Source organism: Natrix helvetica, assembly GCF_964273705.1.
Source record: "Natrix helvetica genome assembly, chromosome: 7".
NCBI classification, from domain to species: domain Eukaryota; kingdom Metazoa; phylum Chordata; class Lepidosauria; order Squamata; family Natricidae; genus Natrix; species Natrix helvetica.
The window spans coordinates 1410284-1437552 of record NC_138558.1 but is presented as its reverse complement, the minus strand read 5'-3'; the positions used below and the strand labels follow the sequence as shown (position 1 = coordinate 1437552).

The 27269-nt window shown below is 49.8% G+C and overlaps 1 protein-coding gene across 1 annotated transcript; it reads right to left on the bottom strand.

The window, feature by feature from the left end:
* Positions 1–1830: 1830 nt before the first annotated feature.
* Positions 1831–27183, bottom strand: HSPA12B (heat shock protein family A (Hsp70) member 12B). The gene is made up of 13 exons (XM_081960092.1): positions 27070–27183; positions 19964–20025; positions 15971–16071; positions 15034–15158; positions 13244–13430; positions 11503–11607; positions 10839–10955; positions 9278–9449; positions 8560–8646; positions 7173–7277; positions 4269–4527; positions 3480–3583; positions 1831–2888 (listed from the first exon to the last, which is right to left on the bottom strand). Exons 2-13 carry the CDS (start codon positions 20004–20006, stop codon positions 2245–2247), a joined length of 2049 nt encoding a protein of 682 aa, XP_081816218.1. The 5' UTR covers positions 20007–20025; positions 27070–27183; the 3' UTR covers positions 1831–2244.
* Between the last annotated feature and the right edge of the window lie 86 nt (positions 27184–27269).

Below are 27269 nucleotides of genomic sequence, written 5' to 3'. Positions count from 1 at the left end.
CTTTGGGGTGGGTGTGGGTGGGGGTCTTCTGGAATGGGGGTCCTTGGTGCTCTCTGAGCTGGGTGGTTTTCTTGCAGACGTTTCATGACCCAATTAGGTAACTTCATCAGTGCTAGAAGGGAATGGAGTGTGTGGATGACGACTCTGAGGTCTTTGATACTCTGAGCTGGGTGATATTCTTGCAGACGTTTCATTACCCAACTAGGGAATATCATCAGTGCTAGAAGGGAATGGGGTGTGTGGAGAGGAGGAGGAGAACTGTGGGGTCTTTGATGGTCTCTGAGCTTGGTAGTTTTTTGTAGACGTTTCATGACCCCACTAGGTAACACCCTCAGTGCTAGAAAGGAGAGGGGTTTGCAGAGAGGAGGGGGAGGAGAAGGAGGAAGGGGAAGAGGAGGACAACTGGGGTCCTTGGTGCTCTCTGAGCTGGGTGGTTTTCTTGCAGACGTTTCATCGCCCAGCAGGGTAATGTCATCAGTGCTAGAAGGGAGGGGGGTTTGTGGAGAGGGGGAGGGGAATGAGAGGAAGACTGTGGGATCCTTGGTGTTTTCTGAACTTGGTGGTTTTCTTGCAGGCATTTCATGACCCGACTAGGTAACATCATCAGTGCTACTAAGGAATGGGGTTTACAGAGAGATGGAGGAAGATGACAACTGTGGGGTCCTTGGTGTTCACTTAGTTGGGACATTTCAGTGCCCAGCTAGGTAACATCATCAGTGCTAGAAGGGAGGAGGAGGAGGAGGCCTGGGGTCCTTGGTGCTCTTTGAGTTTGGTGGTTTTCTTGCAGATATTTCACTACCCATCTAGGTCGCCTCTTGGTTCACGGGCGGTTTTTCCTGTTTGCCCGGCGGGAATCCCAACGAACAGCAGCCCAGTCTGGGACCTCCGGGCCTTCCCAGGAGCCCCTCTGGGCTGAAGGGAGCAATGGCCTTCGGGAAGCAGAGCCCAGAGAAGGTCCGGATGCTTCGCGGGAAGATGGTTGCGGGGGGCACAGTGCAGCTCCCGTTTGATTCAGCTGCCCTCCAGGAGATGCCAGTTACGGTCTCCCCCAGTTTAACTGGGGCAGCTTCATTGCTCCAGGGTTTTGGGAGGATGAAAGGGGGGGGGCACCTGCTCTTTGGAAAGAAAACTCGGAGTTCAACGCATGAGGTTTACACACTGGGAAAAGATTACACATTGGTGAGATGGGCCTGCAAGAGGTTTGCACTACAGGTAGTAGTGTAATGACCCTTCGGGTGTGCAAAACTGAAGGGTTGGACTAGATGACCTCGGGCCTCCCTCCAGCCAACCAGTTCTTAATTCTGGGGTGTGCGTTACAGGTGGTCCTCAGCCTACAACCACAACGGAGCCCTGTTGCTAAACGAGACACTTCTGAAGGGAGCTTTGCCCTGTTTTATGACCTTTCCTGCCACCGTCGTTCAGCGAATCACTGCCGTGGTGGTTATCATGGCAGTTGTTAAGTGAATCTGGCTTCCCCGTTGACTTTGCCTCAGGTCGCAAAAGGGGATCACGTGACCCCCGCCCCAGGGACGCTGCGACCGTCATAACTATGAACCAGTTGCCAAGTGTCTGAATTTGGATCATGTGACCATGGGGATGCTACAACTGTCGTAAGTGCGAAAAATGGTCACAAGTCACTTTTTTCAGTGCGGTTGTACCTTCGAATGGTCACTAATTGAACAGTTGTAAGTCAAGGATTACCTGTAGTACGTTATGGAACCAGACTTACCCCCGGAGCCTTTGCCTCATTTTTCATGATCGGTAATTTTTTTTGACGCCCTTCTGGTTATTGATGTCCTCAAGCAGTAGAAGGCCGAATGAATCACAACATCCAAATGTCCATTTTTATAGACAAAGTTAGTACTCCAGAACCCATAACTGGTTTTCTTGGGAAGCCAAAGACCTCTGGTCCAAGATGACCCTTGAAGAAATGGGAGATGTTCTCAGATCTCCAGAGCTTTAGAAGTTACCCTTCCAAGGCCACAATTGCCTGCACTTCCCCACTTTTGACCCAATGCATCCCAAAAGTTACCCACCCCACCAGCCTGTTGGCCATGAGAAGTTCCACCTTGCTGTTTTTTGGCAGGTTCATGACCTAAATCCACCCACCCACCCCAGAAACTGGCCAACGGTTGAGCTGAATCCATAAATCTGAGTCACCAAACGGCGGCACACAACACTGAAAAACGGTGTCTCCCAACTTCTGATCTTCTGCCAGTCCAGAGTCCTCTCCACTCCTGGACCTCAGTTGGAGAGGAAGTCGATGGATGCCCGCACGGTCTTGGAGGTCCACACGTCCATGGCGGCCATCTTGATCTCCGTATCGCCAAACTGCATGCTGGCCCTTATCTCCCGCCGGCTTTTCTTGGGCGAGCTGGGCTCGTCCAGTTCCTCCAATTCCAGGCTGATGGTGCCGCACTTCCTCACCCCCGGATCGGTGATGTAGACCGCGTCATCCGTGGCGCAACAGTAGATGTTAATGATGATCTTGCGTTGACCCACCCGGGCTGGGCAGTAGCTCCTCTGCACCACTTCGCCCAAGGCCACTGACTGGTCCACCGAGACAAACTTCTCGAAGATGTCGGTGCACCAGTTCTTCCCTTCCTTAACCAGCAACTTCTCCTTGGGGTGCTTCCCCTCCACAAACTTGTTCAGGACCCCGACGCCGTAGGTCAAGGGCGAGCGCCTCACCCGGACGATGGTGGGGTCCAGGCCGAAGAGCACGGCCCCTTTGAGGATGGTCAGCCCCACGTCTTGAGGAATGATGACTCGGCAGGAGCTGCTGAAGGCAGACTGGACGGCGTGCTGCAAAATGGCCGACTCGGCAAATCCGCCCACCAGGAAGAAGAATTTGATGTCTTTCACCTCGGGCTTCTTCATGAGGTCGTCTGGTGGGAGAAGGAGAAGAGGTTGGAAAGAGAAGGACGTGAGAAGAAGGTTGCCTTCGTCCAACCGAGGGGCAAAGCTGGACATTGGACCGAGCTGAGAAGCCGAGAGAGGCACGAACGTCCCAGGAGATCTGGAGCTTCTCGGCCATCCTGGTCATGGCTGCCCCAAAGGCAGAGGGGGGCTGCCGTCGGTTCGGACCGATTCAGGCGAACCGCTAGTTCTGAGCAGTGGCAGGCCCCGCCCATGTGCCGCGGCGCTATCCCACCCGATATCCTTGCCATTTGTTTGATGCCATGTGCATGCTCACATTTTTGGTTCTGGGCGAACCGGTTGTTGCATTATGCGATGCCCACTTCTGCCCAAAGGTGCTTTTTCAAGAGGCCACTGGACTTCCTTGGTTTTCCTTTTGAAGACACTTCGCTTCTCATCCAGGAAGCTTCTTCAGCTCAACCCTAACCCAGAGCTGAAGAAGCTTCCTGGATGAGAAGCGAAACCTCTTCCAAGAAAAGCCAGAAAGTCCCGTGACCTCTTGAAAAAGCAGAAGAAATGGGAAGGGTCTCCCTCTGGGAAGGGGGTCCTGGAAGACTCACCAATGTGCTTGATGATCTGGCTGACGGTGGGCTGGAAGAGCTCGTTCATGGCCTCGGGAGACATGCGCAGCATCCCTTGGGAAGACCACTTCACCAGGTGCATGCTGGGAAGGCAAGGGGGGAGACAGTGGGGGGGATGAGAAGGGGAGGGTCTCTTCTTTTAGCACGAAGCATCCTGGACTGAGGGAAGCTGCGGCTGAGCCGGAGGGGAAGACGGTGGTGAGGGCTTTGAGCCCATCAGTGGCCTAGCAATCTGGGGGTTCAAAGTTACCTCCCCACGCTCACTCAGTCATATACACACACAAAGACACACTCACAAACACACACATGCACGCTAACAATTTTTTCTTCTCTTCTCCAATTCTCCCATCCCTCCCTCTCCCTCTCTCTTATATCTGTCTATCATCTATCCATCTATCATTTGTCTCTGTGTGTCATCTCTCTCTCTCTCTTTTAGCTTATATCTGTCTATCCTCTTATCTACCTGTCTCTGTCTATTATCTCTCATCTCTGCCTGCCTGCCTGCCTTCCTATCTATCTATCTATCTATCTATCTATCTATCTATCTATCTATCTATCTATCTATCTATCTATCATCATCTATCTATCTATCTATCTATCTATCTATCTATCTATCTATCTATCTATCACCTATCTATATCTATCTATCTATCTATCTATCTATCTATCCCTCCCTCCCTCCCTCCCTCCCCCCTCTCTCTCCCTACCTACCTACCTACCTACCTACCATCTCTCTCTCTCCCTCCCCCCTTCTCCCCAACCTCCCACCTGCTGCGCTTGAGGGCAGTCTCCACGTTCTGCCCCCGGTGCTTCCGGTAGAAGTCAATGAAGGAGAAGGGGAGGGAGATGTTGAGAGGGTTGGTCCGGTGGGGGGCGGCCGTCCGCTTCCGGGCCTCGAAGGCGATGGTCAGGTCCACCCAGGCGGCCGGGCGCTTGGCCTTGAAGGTAGCGATGAAGTCTTCGCCAAATATCTGGCAGAGCAGCTTCTCAAAGGCCAAGTCCACCCCAACGGCCCCGTAGGGACCTCCTGGAAAGGGGAAGCCAAGAGCAGAAGGACAAGCAGATTCAGTCAAGAGCCAGGAGGTCTCTGGGCACCTTCTGGGTCCCCAACAGCAGGGGAAAAAAACCCCTGACGTCCATTGAGTTTCTTCCTTCGGCTTTTGGGTTTTTTTTTCCTGGAATGCATGTATTTGTTATTTTTAATTATTTTTCTTTTTGTCAGAGTTTATCTCAAGCATGTTTAAACTCAGTGACTGAGGACTGAGTTCCAGACATGCTCGGAATAAACATATGCCCATCACCGGACAAAAATTGAAACCAAAATAAAAGAGAAATAAACACGGCTCACGGCTGCCACCTGCTGGAAGGATCTACTGGTAAGAAAGGACAAAAGAAGGTGTGAATATCAGCTAGGAGCTCTCACGTAACTAGATTTAAAAATAGTTAAATAATGTTCGCTTAAAAGTCGTCCTTTGGGTGAGGCTGAGCTGAACTCCTCAATTTTGGGGGTAAAAAATCAATTTTAAAATTGAAAAATTTGAAAAAATGTAAACAAGAGATTAATCTTTTTCCAAGATTTTTTGTCCCCCAAGGAGTCATTTCACTTGTAGCCACTAGATGGAGCGCTAGGATAAATACAGCGACCTCTTTGGCAGGAAAAGAAATTTAAAAATCTTTCCCTACAGAAAATTATAGAAGAAAGTTCAGAGAGAGGCTGCTTTGTCCCCAACCGCCCCCCCCCCTTTTCTCCTCTTTTTGTATGTTCTTTACAACTTGCAAAACCACGCTGATTGCAAGCATTTCAATCTGTCGGGCACACCAGAAAGTGTATGTTTTACTGTATTGCCAGTTTTTGCACATTAAATGGCTTAATTCTCCAATCTTGGCGATCTCTGTAGATACAGAAAGACTCCAATTCCTATAATCCCCTGCATATCTCAGATGATGGGGCCAGGGTCCACTCTCTCTCAAAAGCTCCAGGTTCAGCAAGCTGGTCAAAACACTGAAAGCTGACACAGAACTTAATTTTAATTTTAACTTATTTGAAATGTATTTTTTTAAAAATTCGGTTTGTTTTTTTGGATATGGATTTAATCTTTTTTAACTTTTGGGATGTGTGTTTTTTAATGTTGTACGCCGCCCTGAGTCCTTTTGGAGGAGGGTGGCATATAAATCCAAATAAACCAAACCAAACCAAACCAAACTTGGACTATCCCCAAGGTGTTTCTTCAGGAGGCAAATGGACTTTCTTGTTGTTTTTTTCTTTGAAGAACTTTCACTTCTCACCCAAGAAGCTTCTTCAGCTCTGACAAGTATGGGAGTATGAATGGATTTCCAAAAAAAAGGGGGGGGGAGTTTTTGCAGACCAAATGACCAGCTGTCTAGAAGGAGTTCCATTCCCCACCATCCAGTCAGAGCTGAAGAAGCTTCTTGGATGAGAAGTGAAGCATCTTCAAAAGAAAAAAAAACAGACAGTCCAGTTGCCTCCTGAAAAAAGCACCTTTGGGACAACCGTGACGGAGAATCTCTACAGGCTTTTAACACTTAGAATAGTGTGCTAGTCGTTCCCGACTCTAGGGGGCGGTGCTCATCTCCGTTTCAAAGCCGAAGAGCCAGCGCTGTCCAAAGACGTCTCCGTGGTCATGTGGCCGGCATGACTCAACACCGAAGGCGCACGGAACGCTGTTCCCTTCCCACCAAAGGTGGTCCCTATTTTTCTACTTGCATTTTTTAAAGTGCTTTCGAACTGCTAGGTTGGCAGAAGCTGGGACGAGTCACGGGTGCTCACTCCGTTACATTAGGGAGTCGAACCGCCGAACTGCCAACCTTTCTGATCGACAAGCTCAGAATCTTAGCCACTGAGCCGCCGCGTCCCTTATACACTTAGAATAGTTGACACCATAACAGTCTGGAGGGGATGAGAGACAAGAAGATATATTGGGAAAAGACCGTCCTTCAATTAAATTTTCTCTTAAATAATTAGACCCTCCCCTTGGGAGAATGAGATATTTTGGGGACTATCAAAAGCGGTAGAATTGTATATTTCCCCAAGAGGAGAAATGGAGAAATATGCTCTTGAAGGCAGAAAACAACTCTAGTTTCCTGCATGGTCAAACAACCCCGAGCAGATGCCTGAAGTCTTTAGAGGTGGGCATTTTGTGCCCACTAAGAAAGACGGGGTTAATCTATTCACAAACAAAACACCTTCAGCTCCAGGTCATGAAAAGGCCATGAACTTTTAGAACGTAATTCAGGGGTGTCCAAACTTGGGAACTTTAAGACTTGTGGACTTCAACTCTCAGAATTCCCCAGCCAGCATAGCTGGCTGGGGAATTCTGGGAGTTGAAGTCCACAAGTCTTAAAGTTCCCAAGTTTGGACACCCCTGACGTAATAGGATGAACTCCCCACCACCATTGAAAGGGCAAAAGACACCAAAGCCGCCTCCGTGGCCCAATCCCCAGAACAGCTCAAAGCCACAGAAACCTATAAAGCTCCACCAACCGATTTGCCAGCTGTCCCAGAAGAACCTGGCTTTGCCCATCCATAAACAGAGTCCTCCTTTCCAATCGGTCTCCGTTTTATTTCCAGGTAATTTTCTTCCGGGTTGGAACTGGGTCAGGTTTTGCCTCCCGCACACCCCCCCCCCGAGAGCCCCCCCCCACCAGCCTCACCTGACGCCTTGTAGAGCTCTTTCAAGGTGCCCTGGGGCTGTTCGATCTGGTGGACGGTCAGATCCACCGTTCCCCCCCCGCAATCGGCCACGATGTAGCGGTCCCCTGCCCAGCAAAGGAAGGACAGGTAAGGTGATGCTTGTTGAAGGTAGGACAGAATTGTCACCCAGGTTTCCCCCCCCCCCTGAAATGTTTGGGGAACAGATGCATGGAGCAGGAAGAAGAAGCGAGACACACACACACACACACACACACACACACACACACACACACATCATATTGGCCTGATGTCACCCCCCGTCATTGTTCTGTAGGGAGTTTGCACCCACCCCTCTCGTAGAAAAAAGAAATATCTTGGGAAATATTGAAAAAGGCAAAATATTGTCTTTTTCCTGGAGCAGAAAATGGAGAAACATGTTTTTAGGCAGGAAACAGACTCACTCTTAATAGCCCCCACCTTTGTCAATGGGCCATTAAAAGGCCTGGGTCAGTCTATTCTACATGACAAAGATCTCCCCCCTCCAGCTCCAGGGGGACAGGGTTAAGGCATGATAGTATTAGCCCTTTACCCATCTCACCACAGGGCACCTGGGAAGAAGCCAGGCTCAACCAAACTTCTCATAGGAAAAGAGGAGCAGGAGAAAACTTCTCCAGCCTGGAACATTCTGGATTCAGCAGGCCAGATCTAATCCTCTCCTTGTCCATACAGGCCGTCCTTGAATTACAAGGATTCGTTTAGCGATCGTTCAAAATTACAACCGCACTGAAAAAAGCATGGTCACTTAGGCCTGTTTTTCACACTTACGACTGTTTCAGCTTCCCTATCATCATGGAGTCAAAACGGGCAACTGATTCATATTTATGACGGTTGCAGCATCCCGGGTCACGCGACACCCCCTCCCCTTTTCTGACCTTCGGACGAGCAAAGTCAATGGGGGAAGCCAGATTCACTTAGCAACCGTGCGACTCATCCAAGAACTGCGGTGGTGCACTTAACAACGGTGTCAAGAAAGGTCGTAAAAAGGGGCAAAGCTCACTCAGCGATTCTCTTGCTTGGCGATGGAATTGAACAGAATGTAGACTTTGGGCTCAAATATGGTCATAAATCGAGGACTGCCTGCATGCGGGTGGGGAGAGGGCTAGGGGTCTCCTGCTTGGGCAGGGGGTTGGACTAAATGACCTCCAAAGGTCCCTTCCAACTCTGTTACTCTGTTATTACCCCTCCCCTCCTCCCTTCCTCTTCTGGCCTCTTGTTGATGCCACCTTCTCTGCCCATCCTCATCTGTGCCAACGCTTCACTCTCTGCCTTTCAAGCAACGGGGCCAGGCAGGCAGGTTGGGACTCCTGTGCCCAGCGTTCCCAGCCAGCCTTCCCCAGAGACTCCTACCTGTCTGCATTTCCGACCAGAGTTCGCCCACCCCGGACTCGACCAGGAAGGTCCGGCTGTGCCTGGACCGTCGGAGTTGTTCTCGAGCTGCGGGAAGAGAGAGAGGGCAGAGGATGGCACCACTTCCCTGGCGATGGGCGAAGAGCAATCAAGAAACCCTGAGCCACTCGGGGTTTCATTCTGGCTTCCTTACAGCCAAGCTCAGAGAGCACCCCACAATCCTCCTCCCCTCCCCCTCCCCCCTTCAAACTCCACACTCCTCCAGCACTGATGATGTTACCTAGTTGGGTAATTAAAAGTCTGCAAGAAAATCACCAAGCCCAAAGGGCATCAATGATGATGATTATTTCTCCTCCTCCCTTCAAAACTACACACTCTTCTAGCACTGATGATGTTGCCTAGTTGGGTAATTAAATGTCTGCAAGTAAACCACTGAGCTCAGAGAGCACCAAGGTTTATTATTGCTTCTCTTTCTCCTTCCCCTCCTCCCACTTCCGCCTCCCCCTCCTGCTGTCCTGCACTCTGCAAACCCCACTCCCTCTTAGCACTGATGCTGTTAGCTCGTTGGCCCATAAAAGGTCTGCAAGCAAACAACCTGGTTCAGAAAGACCCCTCGTTTCAACCCTGGAGCTATGGAGATTCTCCCTGGTCCTCCTCGTTCCTCTGCCCGCCCCCTGGCCTTGGCCGTTCTGCTGGGCAGGGCCCTGCTCTCACCTACCCTGCCTGAAGCTGGAGTCGATGGGCAGGTCAGGCGCCAGGCCGTTGGCCTGGGGTCTGTAGCTGAGGTCGATCAGCTGGTTGAGGCGAAGTTTTCGGCAATAGATGGAAGCCGCCTCGGGCTCCAGAGCAATCAGCAGCTGCTCGGGGTTGTCCGAAGACACCAGGCCCGCCTGGAAGGAAGGACGGTAGAAGGGGGGCTCCATTCATTAGCCAGTAGGGACCCCCTTGCAGACGGCACACCTGGAGGGCGCCAGGTTGGAGAAAGCCCGAGGAGAGCCCCAACGCCTGCTCTACGTCGGCCATCTCCCCTGGAGGACGTCCCTGCTCCCTCTGACCTGCAGGAGAAGCTCAGGAATCCCCTGGGAAAGTCCTCCAGAAGGGGAAGTGATTAGGAAAACTCTGACCTGTGTGCTGAAATGGATAAATTAAACGTGGGAACTGAAGAACAAAGACGAATGAGACTACTATAAGATCCAGGACAAATTTTATCAATGGTTGGAAGAAAGAAAAAAAAAGGAAAGACCCCAAAATAAGCAAGATTTATAGAAGGGAGATTAGAATTAGGTATGAAACTGGAACACTGAAAATGCATAAGATAAGAACAAAGCAAGAGGGTTGGAAATGTGATATTTTTATATTTGTAAATACGGAATGGACCAAGGGATAAAAAGGAGGGTGGTTGTAATGCATAACCTCCTATCTTAGCAGGTCTGGCGTTGAATTCTAGTTGCCGGCATGATAAAAGCCCAGCCGACTCCTGGGGGGCTTCGTCCCCTCAAGAAAGAAGCCGGGGGCTTTCGCCCACAGAGTGAGTCTCCTTGTAGGGTTTTCTCCCCACCCCTTTCTGGAAAGGGAGGGGCACAAAGGCTAGATTTCCCCCTGGGGTGGGACTTGGTCATTGTGAGACGGTGTGTGTGTGTGTGTGTGTGTGTGTGAACGGAAAGAAAGAGAGAATGAGAGGGAGGGAGGGAGGGAGGGAGGGAGGGAGGGAGGAAGGAAGGAATCAAAGAGGAAGGAAGCAAGGAAAGAAGGAAGCAAAGAAGGAGGGAGGGAAGGAGGGAAGGAGGAGGAGGGACGAAGGAAGGTAGCTCAGTGGCTAAGATGCTGAGCTTGTCGATCAGAAAGTTCAGCAGTTCGACAGTTCGAATCCCTAGCGCTGCATAATGGAGTGAGCTCCCGTGACTTGTCCCAGCTTCTGCCAACCTAGCAGTTTGGAAGCAGGTAACAAATGGAAGTAGGCACCACCTTTGGTGGGAAGGGAACAGCGTTCCGTGCGCCTTCAGGCATTGAGTCATGCCGGCCACATGACCAGGGAGACGTCTTGGGACAGCGCTGGCTCTTTGGCTTTGAAATGGGGATGAGCACCGCCCCCTAGAGTCGGGAACGACTGGCACAGATGTGCGAGGGGAACCTTTAGATAGCTAGATAGACGATAGATAGATAGATAGATAGATAGATAGATAGATAGATAGATAGATAGATAGATAGATAGATAGAGGGGGGGATGGACAGAGAGAGAAAGAAAGAAAGAAAAGAAAAGAAAAGGAACCGGCACTCACCAAATAGGCAGCTTCCCTCATGAACTGTTTAGCCGGCTGTTTCCAAATGGCGGGCACCGTGATGACCCACCGGACGGCATCTGCCACAGGCAAAGCCAGGCACTGGTCCTTCAGCTCCTGCAAGAGGGAGGGGGGGCGGTCACAGGGGGTCCCGGCTGCAGAAAAGGGCAGAAGGAAATCTCATCCCCTCAGATATGCTGGCTGGGGATTCTTGGTTGGAGACCCCTGGTTAACAATGAAGAAACTACTTTGACCCACTCAAAGAGGGTCTGGGGGGGTGTCCTCCCCTCCCCCTCCCCCTCCCTCCCTCCTTCCTTCCCCTTTGATTCCTCCCTCCGTCCCCTCTCTTGCTTTCCTCCCTCCCCCTCTCTTGCTTTCATTTGTCTCATTCTTTTTTTCTCTTTCCTTTTCCTTCCTCCCTTCCTCCTCCTTTCCTTCCTTCCTTCCCCTTTGATTCCTCCCTCCCTCCCTCCGTCCCTTCTCCTGCTTTCCTCCCTCCCCCTCTCTCTCTTTCATCTGCCTCATTCTTCCTTTCTTTTTCTTCTTCCCTCCCTCCTTCCCTCCCCCCTTCTTTTCCTCCCTCCCTCCCTCCCAGGTAGACAACCTCTCCCTCCCACCCCTCCCTGGGGGGGTCAGGGAGCTCTGCCCCTCCTCCTCTTCTCACCCGCAGGGCCTGCTGCCGGAAGAAGCGAAGGGCGTGAGCGAAGACCTCCAGCGCCTGCACCTTCTTCCCGTTGACGGCCGCCAGTTCCGTCTTCAGGCTCAGATCCTGGGGAAAAGACCACCGTCAAATGACGCCTCACCCCTCCCCCATCTCTCTCCGGGAGCCACGGGGACGGAAACGAGACGGGAGGGACCGTTTACACATAGTCCTCAACTTACGACCACAGTTCAGCCCGAAATTTCTGTTGCTTAGCGAGACAGTTGTGAAATAGGTTTTGCCCCACTTTTTACGACCTTCCTGGCCACCGTTGTTAACTGAATCACTGCAGATGTTTAAATTTAGCAATCCGGTTGTTAAGTGGACCTGGCTTCCCCCTTGGCTTCGCTTGTCAGAAGGTCACAAAAATGGATCACATGACCCTGGGACGCTGCAAAACCGTCATAAATACGAGTCAGTGGCCAAGCATCTGAATTTTGATCATGGGACCACCCCAGGAAGCCTGCAACAGCCGTAAGTGTGAAAAACGGTCATAAGTCCCTTTGTCCAGTGTCGGCGTCACTCTGAACGGTCACTAAATGGAACTGTTGCAAGTCGAGGACTGCCTGAAATTGCTGTTCTTGGGCAAAACGGTAATAAAATGCTGTCATGTGATTGCCGGGGGATGGGAGGGGGGGGGGAGAGAAGCAACCATCAAAATTTAAGGTCATAAAGTCATAAGTCATTTTGACCACCTCATCCTGGCTGCCAACTTGTGGTTTTTGGGCCCTGCTGTTTGGACTACACTTCCCATGATCCTGGTGAGCTGGAATGAGGGGAGTTCTAGTCTCCCGCACCCAAGAAGACCCCAATGGGATGTCTTCCCATACCAGTTCTCAGCCTGGGAGGTTCAATCAACCAATCCGAATAGAGCTGGAAGGGAGGGACCTCGGAGGTCTTCTAGTCCAACCCCCTGCTCAAGCAGGAGACCCACTACCATTCCAGACAAGTGGCGCACCCACAACCTCTAGTGGCAAACTGTTCCACTGTTTAATTGTCCTCCCTGCCAGGAAAGTTCTCCTTAATTCCAGGTTGCTTCTCTCCTTGATTAGTTTCCACCCGTTGCTTCTTCTTGTCTGCCTTCTGGGGCTTTGGAGAATAAATTGACCCCCTCCTCTTTTTGGCAGCCCCTCGAACACTGGGAGACTGCTCTCATGTCCCCCAATCCTGGTTTTCTGGTAGTTTTAAGCCATTCAATGCTAGACAGAATAATGGAATAACAGAGTTGGAAGGGACCTTGGAGGTCTTCTAGTCCAACCCCCTGTTCAAGCAGAAAACCTTCTACCATTCCAGGCAAGTGGCTGTCCAGTCTCTTCTTGAAAACCTCCAGTGATGGAGTACCTACAACCTCTGGTGGCAAGCTGTTCCACTGGTTATTTGTATAGCTTCTCCTACTTGAGCAGGGGGCTGGACTAGAGGTCCTCCAAGGTCCTTGCCAGCTCATTCTATTCTCATTGTCCTCACTCCCAGGAAATCCCTCCTTCATTCTAGGTTGCTTCTCTCCTTGTTTAATGTCCCTCCATTCTTTCATGTCCTGCCTCCTGGTGCTTTGGAGAATAGGTTGAGCCCCTCCCTCTTCTTTGGGGGCAGCCCCTGAGATATCGGAAGGCTGCTATCGTGTCTCCCCTGGTCCCTTTTTTCTCCAGACTAGGCAAACCCACTTCCTGTGTTTTAGTCCTGAGGTTCTTCCTGGGAATCTACTCACGCTGGAGCTGTGGATCTTCATTTTGAACTTTTCAAAGTAGAGCCACTCGCGGGCCTCCTCGGGGTCCAGGTCGTGGTAGTAGTCCCGGGCCGTGTAGCCAAAGCTGTGGAAGCTGCCTTCCGGCGTCAAGAGAAGGCTAGTCGGGGTCTTCTGGTGGGCCACTCCAGGATCTCCTCCTTCCCATTTCCTGCCAGGGAAAATCCAAAGTGGAATTAATTCTCCCCACCTGACAGGAAGGCCATGTCCCTTCCTCCCTCTTTCATCCTTCTCTCCTTTTTCTCTTTTTCCTTCCTTCCTTCCTTCTTTTCTTCCTTCCTTCCTCTCTCTTGCCCCTTTTTCGCTCCCTCCCTCCCGCTCTTCCTTCTCTCATTTTTTTCTCTTTTTCCTTCCTGCCTTCCTCCCCCCTTTTTTCCTTTTTTCCTCCTTTTCTCTCTCTCGAAATAAAGGTAAGGTCTTGCCACTTCTTCCCTCCCTCCCTTCCTCCATCTCATCCTTCCTCCATCTCTCCTTTTTTTCTCCTTTTCCTCCCTCCCTCCCTTCTTTCCTTCCTTCCTTTAATTCCCAACTTGTCAGCCATGAAAGTCCAGGTTCACACATGAAGATCCAATTTAGCTGATTTATTGCTAAAAGCCTCTGCACAGGAATCTGCTCGAGGCACAGACACCACCTGCTAGGAATTAGATAAAGGCCCACAGAATTCAGCGGGAGGTTGGACTTAATTCACTTTCAGCTCCATAAGGATTCCATACAAAATTCTGTTGTCCTCCAGAAATAATCTAAAGCCCATCCTCCAAATTCCCAAGCAGGCAGAGAGATTGTGATACTGGTGCTGGGTGCAATCTCTTGCAAACACCTGGGCAGGTGAGTTCCTTTCCTTGGCACAGGCCTTCCGCCTGAAGAGAGGCTCATGAAAAACAAATATTCTCTGTTCATTCATGCATGGAATATCCAGAGACCTGTGCCAAGGATTGCGGAGGAGATCTGAAGAATAAATGTCTCTCTGTGTTTGGGTATTTGTCTGTGTTTGTGTGTGAGAGAGAGAGAGAGTGGGGAGGGAGAGAGGGAGAGAAAGAAAGAGAGAAATGGAAACAGAGAGAAAGAGAATGAGAAAGAGGGATAGAGAGAGAGAGAAAGAGAGAAACAGAATGAAAGAGGCAAGAGAGAAAGAGAAGAAAGAAAAAAGAGAAAAGAGAGAAAGAGAGAAAGAGAGAGAGAGAGAAGAAAAAGAATGACAGCAGGAAAGAGATACAGAGAAAGGCAAAGAGAGAGACAAAAGAGAAAATAGAGAGAGAGAGAATGAGAAAGAGAAATAAAGAGAAAGGAAGAGAGAGAGAGAAATAGAGAGAAAGAAAGAAAGGGGAAGAGAAAAGAGAGTGAAAGAGCAAGAGATAAAAGAAAAGAGAGAGAAATGAAGAAATAAAGGAAGAGAAAGAGAAAGAAAGAGACAGAAAGAAGGAAACAGAGAAAGAGAGAGAAAAAGCAAGAGAGAGTGAAAGAGAAATAGAAAGAGAGCGAGTAAGACAAGAAAAAGAGAATGAGAGCGAGAAAGATACAGAGAAAGCGGGAAAGAGAGAAAGAGAGAAAAGAAAATAGAGAGACAAAGAGAGAGAGAAAAGAAGAGACACAGAGAGAAAGAGTAAGGAAGAGAGAGAGAGAAAGAGGGAAAAAGAAAAGAGAGTGCAAAAGAGTGAAAGAGAAAGAGAAACAGAGAGAAACAAAGAGAGAGAGGAGAAAAGAACAAAAGAGAGAGAGAGAGAGATTTAGAGCCGGCCTTCAGCCCCAGAGGTTACCTCATCATGTGGAGGGTCTCGGGGTCGCTGACGAAGCTGAAGGCGTAGCCGCTGGACGTTGTCCCAAAGTCGATGGCCACCACCACTCCGAAAGGAGCCGCCTCTCGCCTCCCGATGTCATTCCTCTGCGAAAGACACACACCGGGATGCTGGAGAGCCCACAAGGAGGGGGAGGCCTCTGGGCCTGGCCCCACGTGCTCCAATCTGGGCCCCACAACACGAACCTTGGCCCCTTGAACCTCAACCCCCAGAATTCCCCAGCCAGCATAATTTACTCTCCTGTAATCCCTTCCTCTGCAATCTCTCCACTTAGATCAGAGGTCTTCAAATTCGGCCACTTTAAGACTTGTGGACTTCAACTCCCAGAATTCCCCAGCCAGCATAATTTACTCTCTTGTAATCCCTTCCTCTGCAATCTCTATACTTAGATCAGAGGTCTCCAAACTTGGCCACTTTAAGACTTGTGGACTTCAACTCCCAGAATTCCCCAGCCAGCATAATTTACTCTCTTGTAATCCCTTCCTCTGCAATCTCTATACTTAGATCAGAGGTCTCCAAACTTGGCCACTTTAAGACTTGTGGACTTCAACTCCCAGAATTCCCCAGCCAGCATAATTTACTCTCTTGTAATCCCTTCCTCTGCAATCTCTATACTTAGATCAGAGGTCTCCAAACTTGGCCACTTTAAGACTTGTGGACTTCAATTCCCAGAATTCCCCAGGCAGCATAATTTATTCTCTTGTAATCCCTTCCTCTGCAATCTCTCCACTTAGATCAGAGGTCCTCAAACTGGGCCACTTTAAGACTTGTGGACTTCAACTCCCAGAATCCCCCAGCCAGCACAGACCGCAGGGCTTCAGCACCACTTGGCAAGCCCACCTATCCCCTCCTTTTGGGGGGGGGTGTTGATCAGATGGGGAGGGGGGGTTCTGCTTACCGGTGACTGAGATGGGGTGAGGGGCGCGATGCTGCAGCTGTGGCTGTGGAGCCCAGGAGAACTTGGGGGAGATGGGGTCCGGGACCGCTCCCCATTTGTCCCTGGCGAAGAAGAGAAGGAAAGACGGAGGCTTAAAAATCAGCCCTTCGCGGAGGACTGGTGGGAGGGGAAAAAATCCACCTGGTTCCCTTCCAAGCTGGGGAAAAAACCACTGGAAACAACACGGGAGGCTGGAGGCCGATTGGAAGGAAGGTCCAACAGAACCACCCAAAGCCTGGAGTTCTGGGGCAGCTGGCAAAATGGTTGGATGAGAGGATGAATCCTTTACCGGTTTCTTCGACTGTGAAGCTTGACCTGTTCTGGTGTGTGTGTGTGTGTGTGTGTGTGTGTGTGTGTGTGTGTGTGCGCGTGCAATGAAGGGGGCTTGTGTTCCAAAAGAGTGTCGGGCAATTCTGATTGTGGCTTGCTGGCTTTCGTCCGGTGTTGGGTCTTGGTACACTAGGACTCCAACGTCCCTCTCACAGGGACTGTTTCTGACCCAGGTTTCGCCTAATCTGGACCTTCCCTCAAGCTCCCCTCCAGCCCGAGGATTCTGGGATTCTAAGATTCAGCTATTCACACACACACACACACACACACACACACACACACACACACACTGAGGTGGGTTCCTACCAGTTTGGACCGGTTCGGACGATTAGATAGTAACCAGGCCGGCCACGCCCCTGAACGGGTTCTATCAGCATTTTTTTACCTACTGCACCTGTGCATGTAGTTCATCCCAAGAGGGTCCCTGAGCGAACCGGCAGTAGGAGAAGCCAGAATCACCCCCTCCGGGCAAGCGAGTGTCACAGGGCCTCCCACCCCCCACCCCCATCATGCTGCGGGGTCTTTGAGGCTGGCTCTGGATCGTCCTTCTCCCCGGAGAACGACACGTCAAGGAGGAAAACGGTGAACAATGGAGCTTAATCTTCATTAAAGTGTCAACTGTGGCCTTCCATAGCAGGCCAACAGCATTTTCCTCCGAATCGGGAATTAAGGCGTCTGGGGAAGATGCCTCCTCCCCAAACTGTTTTGTGGGTGTGGTGCACAGGTGCGTTGCTCCCGGTTCGACCTGGTTTGGCTGAACCGGTAGTGGAATTCAGGCCTGGGTTGCGGAACTGGCAGCGAGCCAGGCTGGCCACGCCCCCGAACCGGTTCCCTTGCCACCGCTGGGCTGCCGCCATTTTGGTTTTTAGTGACTGCGCATGTGCAGTCCACTGTAAATTGTTCTGCGCATGCACATCTGGCATGGGGGGGTTGTGAACGGGTAGTAAAACCTGCAGCAACCCCCTCCTCAGGAATCTGAGACCAATTGCTGGGAAAACCTCAGGGGAAGGAGGGAGTGGAGAAGTAGGGAAGGAGAGCAACATTACTGCTTTTTTCCCCTTGGGGGGTCCCCATGAAGACCTTCTCCCTTCCTTAAATCCTTTCCCCCACCCCCACCCAGGAGGGCTTCCCCTAGAGCAGGGGGGCCAGACGCAATTTCATTGAGAGCTGCATCAGGGTTGTGTTTGATCTTGGCGGGAGGGGGAGGCAGGGTCGGTGTGGCCCGATCAGCATCACTCATGTTGGGGGCGCCCATGGTGGACTGAGTGCTCTGCCAGCGAAAACGGGCTCCCGAGCTCCATTTTCAGCTGCCACGGCCTCCTGCAACCCTCTGACAGTTAAAACGGAGCTCCGGAAGGCCGCATGCTCGATTTTTGCTGGCAGAAGCACTGTGGGATGGTCCTTCGCTATTTCCAGGGTGGCAATGTTCCCTCTAAGCTGTGCGGCTACGCGGCCATGCATGTGACAAGAAAACGCTGCACAGCAGTTTCCAACTACTGAGCAGTGATTTCAACCTGCTCCTCCACAGGCTCGAACCCTCCGCCGCAGCCATCTTCCTTCACTTGCCACTGCCTGCTGCCCAGCCGTTGCCTGGGCACCCAGGCCAGCCCCCCGCCTACGCCTACGGGCCTTACAGCTGCGGCTACGGCCTCCACCTCCAGCCCTACTCCGCGCCTTCCACTCTCTTCACTTTCCCGCCCCAGTGAGAGGTGGCCGTCAGCATCGGGCCCCGTCCTGCTGCTTGCCTCGCCTTCCCTCCTGGGCCCGGTGGCGACGGCGGCGGCGGGACCGGAGCTGGCCCAGACTACCAGTTTCAGCTAGGTGGCCCAGCTGGGCCTGTCGCTGACATCTGTGAAAAAATTCAGGTGCTCAGGCATGAAAATGTGTCGCTCAAACACTATATTTTTTCGCGCACACTGAAAAAAAATTAGAGGGCACATTGGCCCCCGGGCCTTGAGTTTGACACCCCTGCCCTAGAGCTTCAAAGAATGGAATGCAGAAAATAGAAAATAATAATCGAATAGAAGTGGATGGAATGGAACAGGACAGAACTGGAATGGAATGGGACCAAATGGGACAGGACAGGATAGAACAGGGCAGAACAGAATGGAACAGACAGGACAGGACAGCTTTATTTGGCCAAGTCTGATTAGGCATACAAGGAATTTATCTCTGGTATAGAAGAGAGAGGGAGAGAGAGAGAGACCTCCTCCCTAAGCGGCCGGTCGTAAACTGAGAACTTCCTGCAACCAACCAACTTTACTTTTCACTTGGAATCAAATGGGCTCCTTCTGGGTCTTTGGCCCCCGCAGCCTAACGCAGCTCCCCTCGGATCAGAGTCAATGCGCCTGCCCAACTTTGAAAACTTGCAGGGACGTCGGAGTGACTGACAACCCAAACAAGAGCCAGCAGGATTTATTGCCGGACGGGGTGAGGGGGGGGGGACATATTAAAGACAGGAAGGCTGGTCTCGCCCACACAGGGGGGAGGGGGTGGGGAAGGGCCCTCGGAGGCTCTGCTTGCTGTACACATGGTTCCCATTAAGGACTAATTGTTCCCCTCCCTCCGAAGGCCCAATCTCCACCCCCAGCAGCAGGGACGTTTCCTTGCTGACAGGCCCCAGACGTGGTTCAGCAGGGGCGGTGAGGCCCTTTCTCAGGTTATCAGCCGACCGTGGGACGCCTGGAGGCCCTGGGAAGAGAAGCAGGACTGAGGCGGGGGGGGGGGGGCTCATATACAGGATAGACCTCTCCCACCTCTCTGAAATGGTAAATAGGATCTCCTGCTTGAGTAGGGCGTTGGACTAGAAGACCTCCAAGGTCCCTTCCAGCTCTGTTATTCTGTACGTATCAGGACTACGGGTGACATGATAGCCGTCTTCCAGTATTTGGGGGGCTGCCCCAAAGAAGAGGGAGGGGGTCAAGCTATTCTCCAAGGCACCTGAAGGCAGGAGAAGAAGCAATGGGTGGAAACTAATCAAGGAGAGAAGCAACCTGGAATTGAGGAGGGATTTCCTGACACAGAGGACAATTAACCAGTGGAACTACTTGCCTCCGAGGTTTTCAAGAAGAGACTGGACAGCCACCTGACTGAAATAGAAGAGGAGGTTGGACTAGAAGACCTCCAAGGTCACTTCAAGCTCTATTCTGATTGATTTCTCCCTCATGAGACTGGAAGGATGGAATGATGAAGGAGGAGTAGATGAATGGATAATAGATGGAGGGATGGAGGGATGGGTGATGGAAGAAGGGAAGGAGGGAGGGAGAGAAGGAGAGAGATGATGGATGGTGGCTAGATGAAGGGATGGATGGAGAGAGAGAGAGATGTGGATGGATGAGATGATGGATGGATGGATGGATGAAGCCCTCTGATCTTCCAAGACTTTCACTCTTGGTAGGGTGTTGGCCATCATCTGGAACAAGCAGGCCTTTTTTGGAGCACAGCTGAGATCCATCGCTGCAGAAGTTGGACTCTTCTGCACTGCACTGCGACAATCTGGGTGGCCAGAGCAGCTTCCCAACTCCCTTCCCAGGAAGCCCCCAACCCTGAGTCCCTTATTCTCTGAGAGACCCTCGTCAAGTGCCCCATCCAGGATCCAAGCTGGGACGTTGCATTTTTCCTTACCGATTTTCAGCGTGTGGATTGTGGGAACCGCAAGCGTTGACATCTTCACATCACTCGCGGGCCTGAAAAACAGAGAGGACATGGCGATCAGAATAGAGCTGGACGGGACCCTGGAGGTCTTCTAGTCCACCCCCCCTGCTCAGGCAGGAGACCCTAGGCCCATTTCAGACAACTGGCTGTCCTGTCTCTTCTTGAAATCCTTTGGTGATGAAGCTCCCACAACTTCTGTTGGCAGTTAATTGTCCTCCCCGTCAGGAATTTTTGTTAAGTGAGTTTTGCTCCATTTTACAACCTTCCTTGCCCCAGTTGTTAAGTGAATCACCACAGTTGCTACGTTACATGGTTGTTAAATGGTTTCCCCCTTCCCCCTTGACTTTGCTTTTTAGAAGGACCCCAAAAAAGAGAGATCACATGATCCCCGCACTAAACCAGCCTGGGGAAATCTGGGAGTTGAAGTCCAGGAATCTTTTGAGAAAAAAATACTTATTTCAACACTGAAGGAGTTTTGCCTTTAAAGGGGAGCAAAGGGGTTGGTTGGTTTGGTTTCTTATAGAATAATGAAGAAAAATACCCTAAATGGATTGACACCGAAGACCTGATTGCACGTGTGGAAGGAAACAAGATATTTAAATGCAACTCTATGTTTCTGCAGCCACCTGATCTCTAGATCAGCTGCATCCCTGCTATTTTAATCTCTGCAGTTGTCATTTTAATCCCCCCTCCCCCCCCCCCCGCTTTGATATCTGTTTTTAGCTGCTTCTCCGATGGGAAACCCCAGAACGGCTATTTTCAACCAGAAACACAATTCTGGAGATAATAATTGCACAAATATTTTGATTGTATCTATTGGTTACCTCCCTCGTCTATCCTTTTCCGTGCATGGAACAAGGGAGGGGGGAGGGATAGAGTATTTGTGGGCTATTTGTATTTTTTTTTTGCAAGGGGGGCTTCCAAGTGGCTTTTAGAAAAACCGTTGCTTGCATTCCTGAATGGCTCTGCTCCAAATGATAGGCAGCTAATGGAGTGACCATTTGAAGTGACACTGGCATTGAAAAAAGTGACATGACCAATTGTCACATTTAACGACCCTTGTAGCATCCCTAGGCTCACGGGATCAAAATTCAGATGTTTGGCTCGTAATTATGACGGTCGCAATGTCCCGGGGTCACACAATCCCCTCTTGCAATCTTCTCTTCTCCTCTCTTCTCTTCTAATTCTCTTCTCTTCTACATTCTATTCTATTCTATTCTATTCTATTCTATTTCCTTCTCTTCTAATTTTCTTCTATTCCAATTCTCTTCTCTTCTACATTCTATTCTATTTTCTTCTATTCTATTTTCTTCTCTTCTCTTCTAATTTTCTTCTCTTTTCTTCTCTTCTAATTATCTTCTCTTTTACATTCTATTCTATTCTATTTTCTTCTATTCTATTTTCTTCTCTTCTAATTTTCTTCTCTTCTCTTCTATTCCAATTATATTCTAATTCTATTCTCTCTTCTCTTCTACATTCTATTCTATTCTATTCTATTCTATTCTATTCTATTCCCTTCTCTTCTAATTTTCTTCTCTTCTCTTCTAATTTTCTTTTCTTTTCTTCTAATTCTCTTCTCTTTTACATTCTATTCTAATTCTATTCTCTCTTCTCTTCTCTTCATGCAGGAGAAACCAAAGGAAGCTCCTGTCCTTATCATCCACTGATTTTTCTCACTTCCCCACAATTGGGCAAAAGGAAAAAAACGCATAAGACTCCTTAATTAAGAGCAGCTTTAATGAGGGACCCCGGAGCGCCGCCTAAAACTTCACAGAAGCTCCAATGTTGTGATGAGTGTGCCAAGGAGCAGCAGTTGCCTTACACGGCTGGAGAAACCAAGTCACACCTGCTTTGAAGTCAGGCGGCTCCTAATTCGGGAAATCCAGAGAGGAAAAACCCTCTTTCAAATCCAGATTTTCCGGCGCAGAGTTTCCATAATTAAGCCGCCCTCGGAATAAAAAGGCAGGAAGGGCCGGGTGGGGCGGGGTGGGGTCGGACGGGAAATGGGAGCGGACACCGGGACAGCCAAAATGGCAGGAACTGATGAAAGAAGGACAGGGCAGAACAACAGCGTGGAAAGGGACCTGGGAGGTCTTCTAGTCCAACCCGTTCCTCGAGCAGGAGAACTTTGACCCCTGGGGACAAATGACTGAGAAGAGACTGGAAGGGGTTAAGAAGAAATTGGACCAGCGTTTGTGCAGAATGGGATGGAGATTCCTGCTTGAGTAGGGGGTTGGACTAGAAGACCTCCAAGGTCCCTTCCCAATTGGGTTATTCTACCCAACCTCTTCTTGAAAACCTTCAGTGATGGAGCATCCACAACTTCGGGTGGCAAGCTGTTCCACTGGTTCATAGAAAGTTTCTCCTAGGTTGCTTCTCCCCTTGATCAGTTTTCATCTATTGCTTCTACTCCTGCCTTCAGATGCTTTGGAGAATAGGTTGATTCCCTCTTCTTTGTGACAATAAATTAATCTGTTTTCTATTCTATTCTATTCTATTCTATTCTATTCTATTCTATTCTATTCTATTCTATATTTTATTCTGTCTCTCTGTCCGTCTCTCTCTCTCTCTTTCTGTCTATCTATCTATCTTTCCATGTCTCTTTCTGTATCTATCTATCTTTCATTAAACTAGACATCCCCAGTTCCTGCAACCGTTCTTCATATGTTTTAGTCTCCAGTCCCCTAATCCTCTTTGTTGCTCTTCTCTGCACTCTTTCTAGAGTCTCCACATCTTTTCTACATCGTGGTGACCAAAACTGAATGCAAATATTCCAAGTGTGGCCTTACCAAGGCCTTATAAAGTGGTATTAACCCTTCACGTGATCTTGATTCTGTCCCTCTAGATGGCATCTAGTTAATGCTCATCTAGTTTGGTCAAGCAAACCCCACTCTGAAGCAAGAGCAGTCAAACTTTTTCAGGTTGGAAAGACTTTGCTTTAAGACTTTGCTTTAGGCGGTTGGACTAGAAGACCTCCAAGGTCCTTTCCAACTCTGCTATTCTATTCTATTCTTGATTCTATTCTATTCTATTCTATTCCTGATTCTTTATTCTATTCTATTCTAAAAACAATATACCGTATCTTCGAATCTCTTATCAGCTGGCAAAGCTTCGTGTCTGAAATCATCTGCGTTGAATCAAAGTTTGTGTCTTCCTTTTACCTCTTTGCCATCCCATCTCCCACGGCCCAGAGGTTCTGCAAAGTGACTTTGAAACACCCTGATGATCAAGAATTATTACACCTAAAGAATCCTCGACATACGACCACAATCGAGTCCAAACCTTCTGTTGCTAAGCAAGATGGTTGTTAAGTGAGTTTCACCCCATTTTACGACCTTGCTTGCCACAGTTAAGCGAATCACTTGTTTAGGTTTGATGTCTGTGGAGATTCTCCATCATCCAAGGTGCTTTTTTTTCAGGAGGCAGCTGGACTTTCTGGTTTTTCTTTGAAGACATTTCGCTTCTCATCCAAGAAGCTTCTTCAGCTCTGACCGGAAGGGAAGGAGCGCCGTTGTTAAATGAATCTGGCTTCTTCATTGAGTTTGCTGGTCAAAAGCCAGACACGGGGACACAGCAACCATCATAAATGTGAGTCAGTTGCCGTGACCCTGGGGATGCTGCAACGGTCGTTAAGTGTGATAAGCAGTCATAAGTCACTTTTTTCAGTGCCGTTCTAACTTAAAATGGTCTTAAATGAACTGTTGTAAGCCTTGAGTTTCTCCCATTTCCCCCTTCGTGCTTCTCCTCTTGCAATCCCTCCTTAAACCAGTTAACTGAATCTTCCTAAGTAACTCACCCCCACCGGGTGTTATCTTATCTACGTGCAAATTACACTAACCCCAATTGCCTCATTTGCACACTTCAAAAGACTGAGAGACGCCTTGTTCCAGCCTCCCCTTGGAGAACACAAGCAAGGGATTGCACACCCAGGGTGCACCAATCTGGCAATTTACAGGTGGGGCCTTCATTGTTCAAAGTTACAGCCACACTGAAAAAGTGACGTATAACCATTTTTCACACTTATGACCTTCACACCAGCCCTGTAATCATGTGTTCATTGGCAGATGACTCCTATTTACGACGGTCTCAGTATCCTGGGCTCACACGATCCCCTTTTGCAACCTTTCAGTGAGCGAAGTCAGCCAGACTCCCTCAGCAACCTCAGTGTGATAAATTGAACAACTGCAGGGACCCACTTCACAACTTCAGCAAGGGAGGTCGCAAAAGGGAACAAAACTCACTTGACGACGGTCTCACTTAGCAATAGAAATTTGGGGCTCAATGGAGATCATAAGTTGAGGTCATAACTTCACAAACACACACAAATGTGCACACACACACACACCAGCCTTGCAGTTTGCAGTAAAGGGAGGCAGATGGAGCCTGCCACACCCATGTAAGTGTGGAAGCCCCAGTGTGCTTCTCTTGCCAGCTTTCTTCTCCCCCCCCCCAGTCCTTGCAGCTGCTTCTCCCAGCCTTCTGCTGACCAAAGCATTTGAGGCTTCGTGATGTCAAGGGGCACAAATGCAAACCCCTTTTGTGTTTTTGACCTGTCAGACCAAAGAGCTGCTGCAGAAGAAGGAAAGTTAGATGGGTTTAAACCCCACGGTGCCCCCATGCTCCTCTTCCTCCCCCCTCTCCCCCCCCAACATCTTGCAACAGCTCTGGGAAACTGTGGCTGGGCAGCCGATAAGGTTTTGCAACAAGGAACAGGCAGCTCCATCCCTGCGTCAATTTCTTTGACAAGCAAAACAAAGGTTTCATTCTCACTCAAGCTGTCTTGCAGGAGAAGCCCCCACACACAATGGATTGAACTCCTGGCAGTGGGCAGAGTTAATCTGCAGTGCTGCATCCCAACCACTGGGCCACCACGGCATAGAGATAGATGGGTGGATGGATGGATGGATGGAAAGAGGGAAAGACAGAGATAAAGAAAGAGGGAAGGGAGAGAGAGGAAAAGACAAAAGAAGGAAAGAAATAAAGAGGGGAGAGAGAAAGAAAGAAAAAGAAAGAAAGAAAAAAGAGACAGAAATTAAAGGAAAGCATGAAAGAGCAGAGAGAGAGAGAGAGAGAGAGAGAGAAAGAAAAAGGAAGGAAGAAAAGAAAAAAGGGGGAAAGAGAGAGAGAGAAAGTAAAGAAAGAAAGAGGGAAGGAGGGAGAGAGAGGAAAAGAAAAAAGAAAGAAACAGAAAGAAAGAAAAAAGGGGAAAGAGAGACAGAAATTAAAGGAAAGAATGAAAGGGCAGAGAGAGATAGAAAAAGAGAAAAAGGAAGGAAGAAAGAAAGAAAGAAAGAAAGAAATAAAGAAAGAAAGAAAGAAAGAAAGAGAAGGACAGAGGGAGGGAGAAGGAAGGAAAGAAAGAAAGAGTGGTTCTTGCACAGATACATAGCTACTCCTTGGCCTTCGTGGCCCCTCTTAGCATCAGAGCAGACCAGGGCTTGTTTCTCTTACTCTTTGCCAACACGCAGCGCATGGGATCCTTGCAATGCCTTGCAAAGCAGACTCCTGCGCCATCGGCTGCGTTTCTTGCATGGTGACCTAACTGCCTCCCTGCTAAACGGAGCATGCATTGAAATGGCAGAAGCCCCCCCCTCAAAAAAACACTCACCCAGAAAGTAACTGAGGGGAGGGGGAAAAAACAATCTGTGCCCCCCCCCCCCCAAGATTCAGATCTTGAAGACTCCAAGCTGGCAAAGGGGCCTTTTCTCCCAGCAGTTTCTCTTGTGCCAAGATTTTTGCAGGAGAACTCCATGTCGTTCAATAAAGCAGATTTTTATTTTTATTTTTTAAATCGTTTTTATTAAACATTTCTACCTTTAAAAACAGATAAAAACACACACGCACAAAGAAAAAACAAGACAAACATAACAATCTCGGCTGATACAGAAGGCTGTACACCTATTTTAGATAGTTGCCTTTGTCTTGTTTTCTCTTTGTGTGTATTTTTTTTTCTCTGACTTTTAAAGGTAAAAATGTTTAATAAAACTATAATAAAGCAGATTTTTAACCCTCTTCCTGCATCTACCTTGAGTTCCTCCTGGAATGGAGACAGAGGTCACTCACAGCCCAGACCCCCCCCTGCTCCCAGTTGACCCCAGCTGACCCCATCTTTCCCCAGTGAGGATGGCAGAAGTCAATCCTCCCAGTCTGCTTCCCTACTGGTCGAGCGCTCCTAAAAGGACCAGACTTACTACAGGTTTCTGTCGCATTCCTGCATTTGAAACAGCTGGAGGCTGGCAGAGATTCAGCTGGAGATATTTCCTCCAGGACCGAGATTACAACAGCCAGGATGCCCAAAGTGGGGGACCCTTCCCCAAAAGGAGCAACAGTCTCTTTGCAAACCCGCAATTCCAACCCCCCATTTCCATTATGGGGAGCCCTTTTTCCTTTCCTGAATTGCAACAGTTGGAGGGCAGCCTAGGTGGGGCAGGAAGCAGCGACCTGGGGCCAAGTCCCTGCTAGACGCCGAGCTGTTGAAGGGAAGAGCCCAGAAACCATCTCCCACTTTCTCCATGCCCGAGAAAATCCCCGATACCTGGAATCATCTGCATCTGGTTTGGAAGTCCACCTGAACTTCTCCAGGTGTTGGTGTTCCTGTTGCCTTCTCTCCCCTTGACTGAGTCCAGGAACTCTCCTGGACGTATTTACGGATCCTTTTTATGACCTCACTACAAGGTAGCCCCGGCTTCCCCCCTCCAAGACCAAAGAGGTCAAGTGTCCAAGCCCTCCAGAGGTCTCCAGTAGGAGAGCGTCAACCAAGCGCTCTAAGCTTTTGGAGAAGCACCTCATCTCTGGAGGCCAACCGACCACCCTGGGTGCAGAAGGACAAAAGAGGAGAGGGGCCAGCTAGCCACACCACCCTCTCAAGCCCCCTCCCCTTCCTTCCTTCCTGTCTTCCTCCTTTCTCGGACCAACGGACCCTTGGGTACCCCCAGAAGAGCAGATTCTTGGCCACTTTCTGCAGCCCTTCCTGATCAAGAAAGTTCTCCACAAGTCCAGACCATCTGGGGCAAGAGAGCAGACCCCTGACAGAAGAAGCCCCCTCCTCATATCCTGGCCAAGCTACCCCCCCTTACCTTGTCCATGGAGGGTCTTCTTCTCCGTAGCTACTCAACCTCCTGTTTTCCTCCACCCCTCCTTTCTCTCTCTCTCTCTTTCGGCTCTTCCTCCAGCTTGTCTCTCCCCTCCCACCCTTTCTCCCAGCCCGGCCCAGTTCTTGGCTGGCTTTCAAGTCCCAACCCAGCTGCAGATGTGCAGAGGGGAGGGGGGCTGTCCT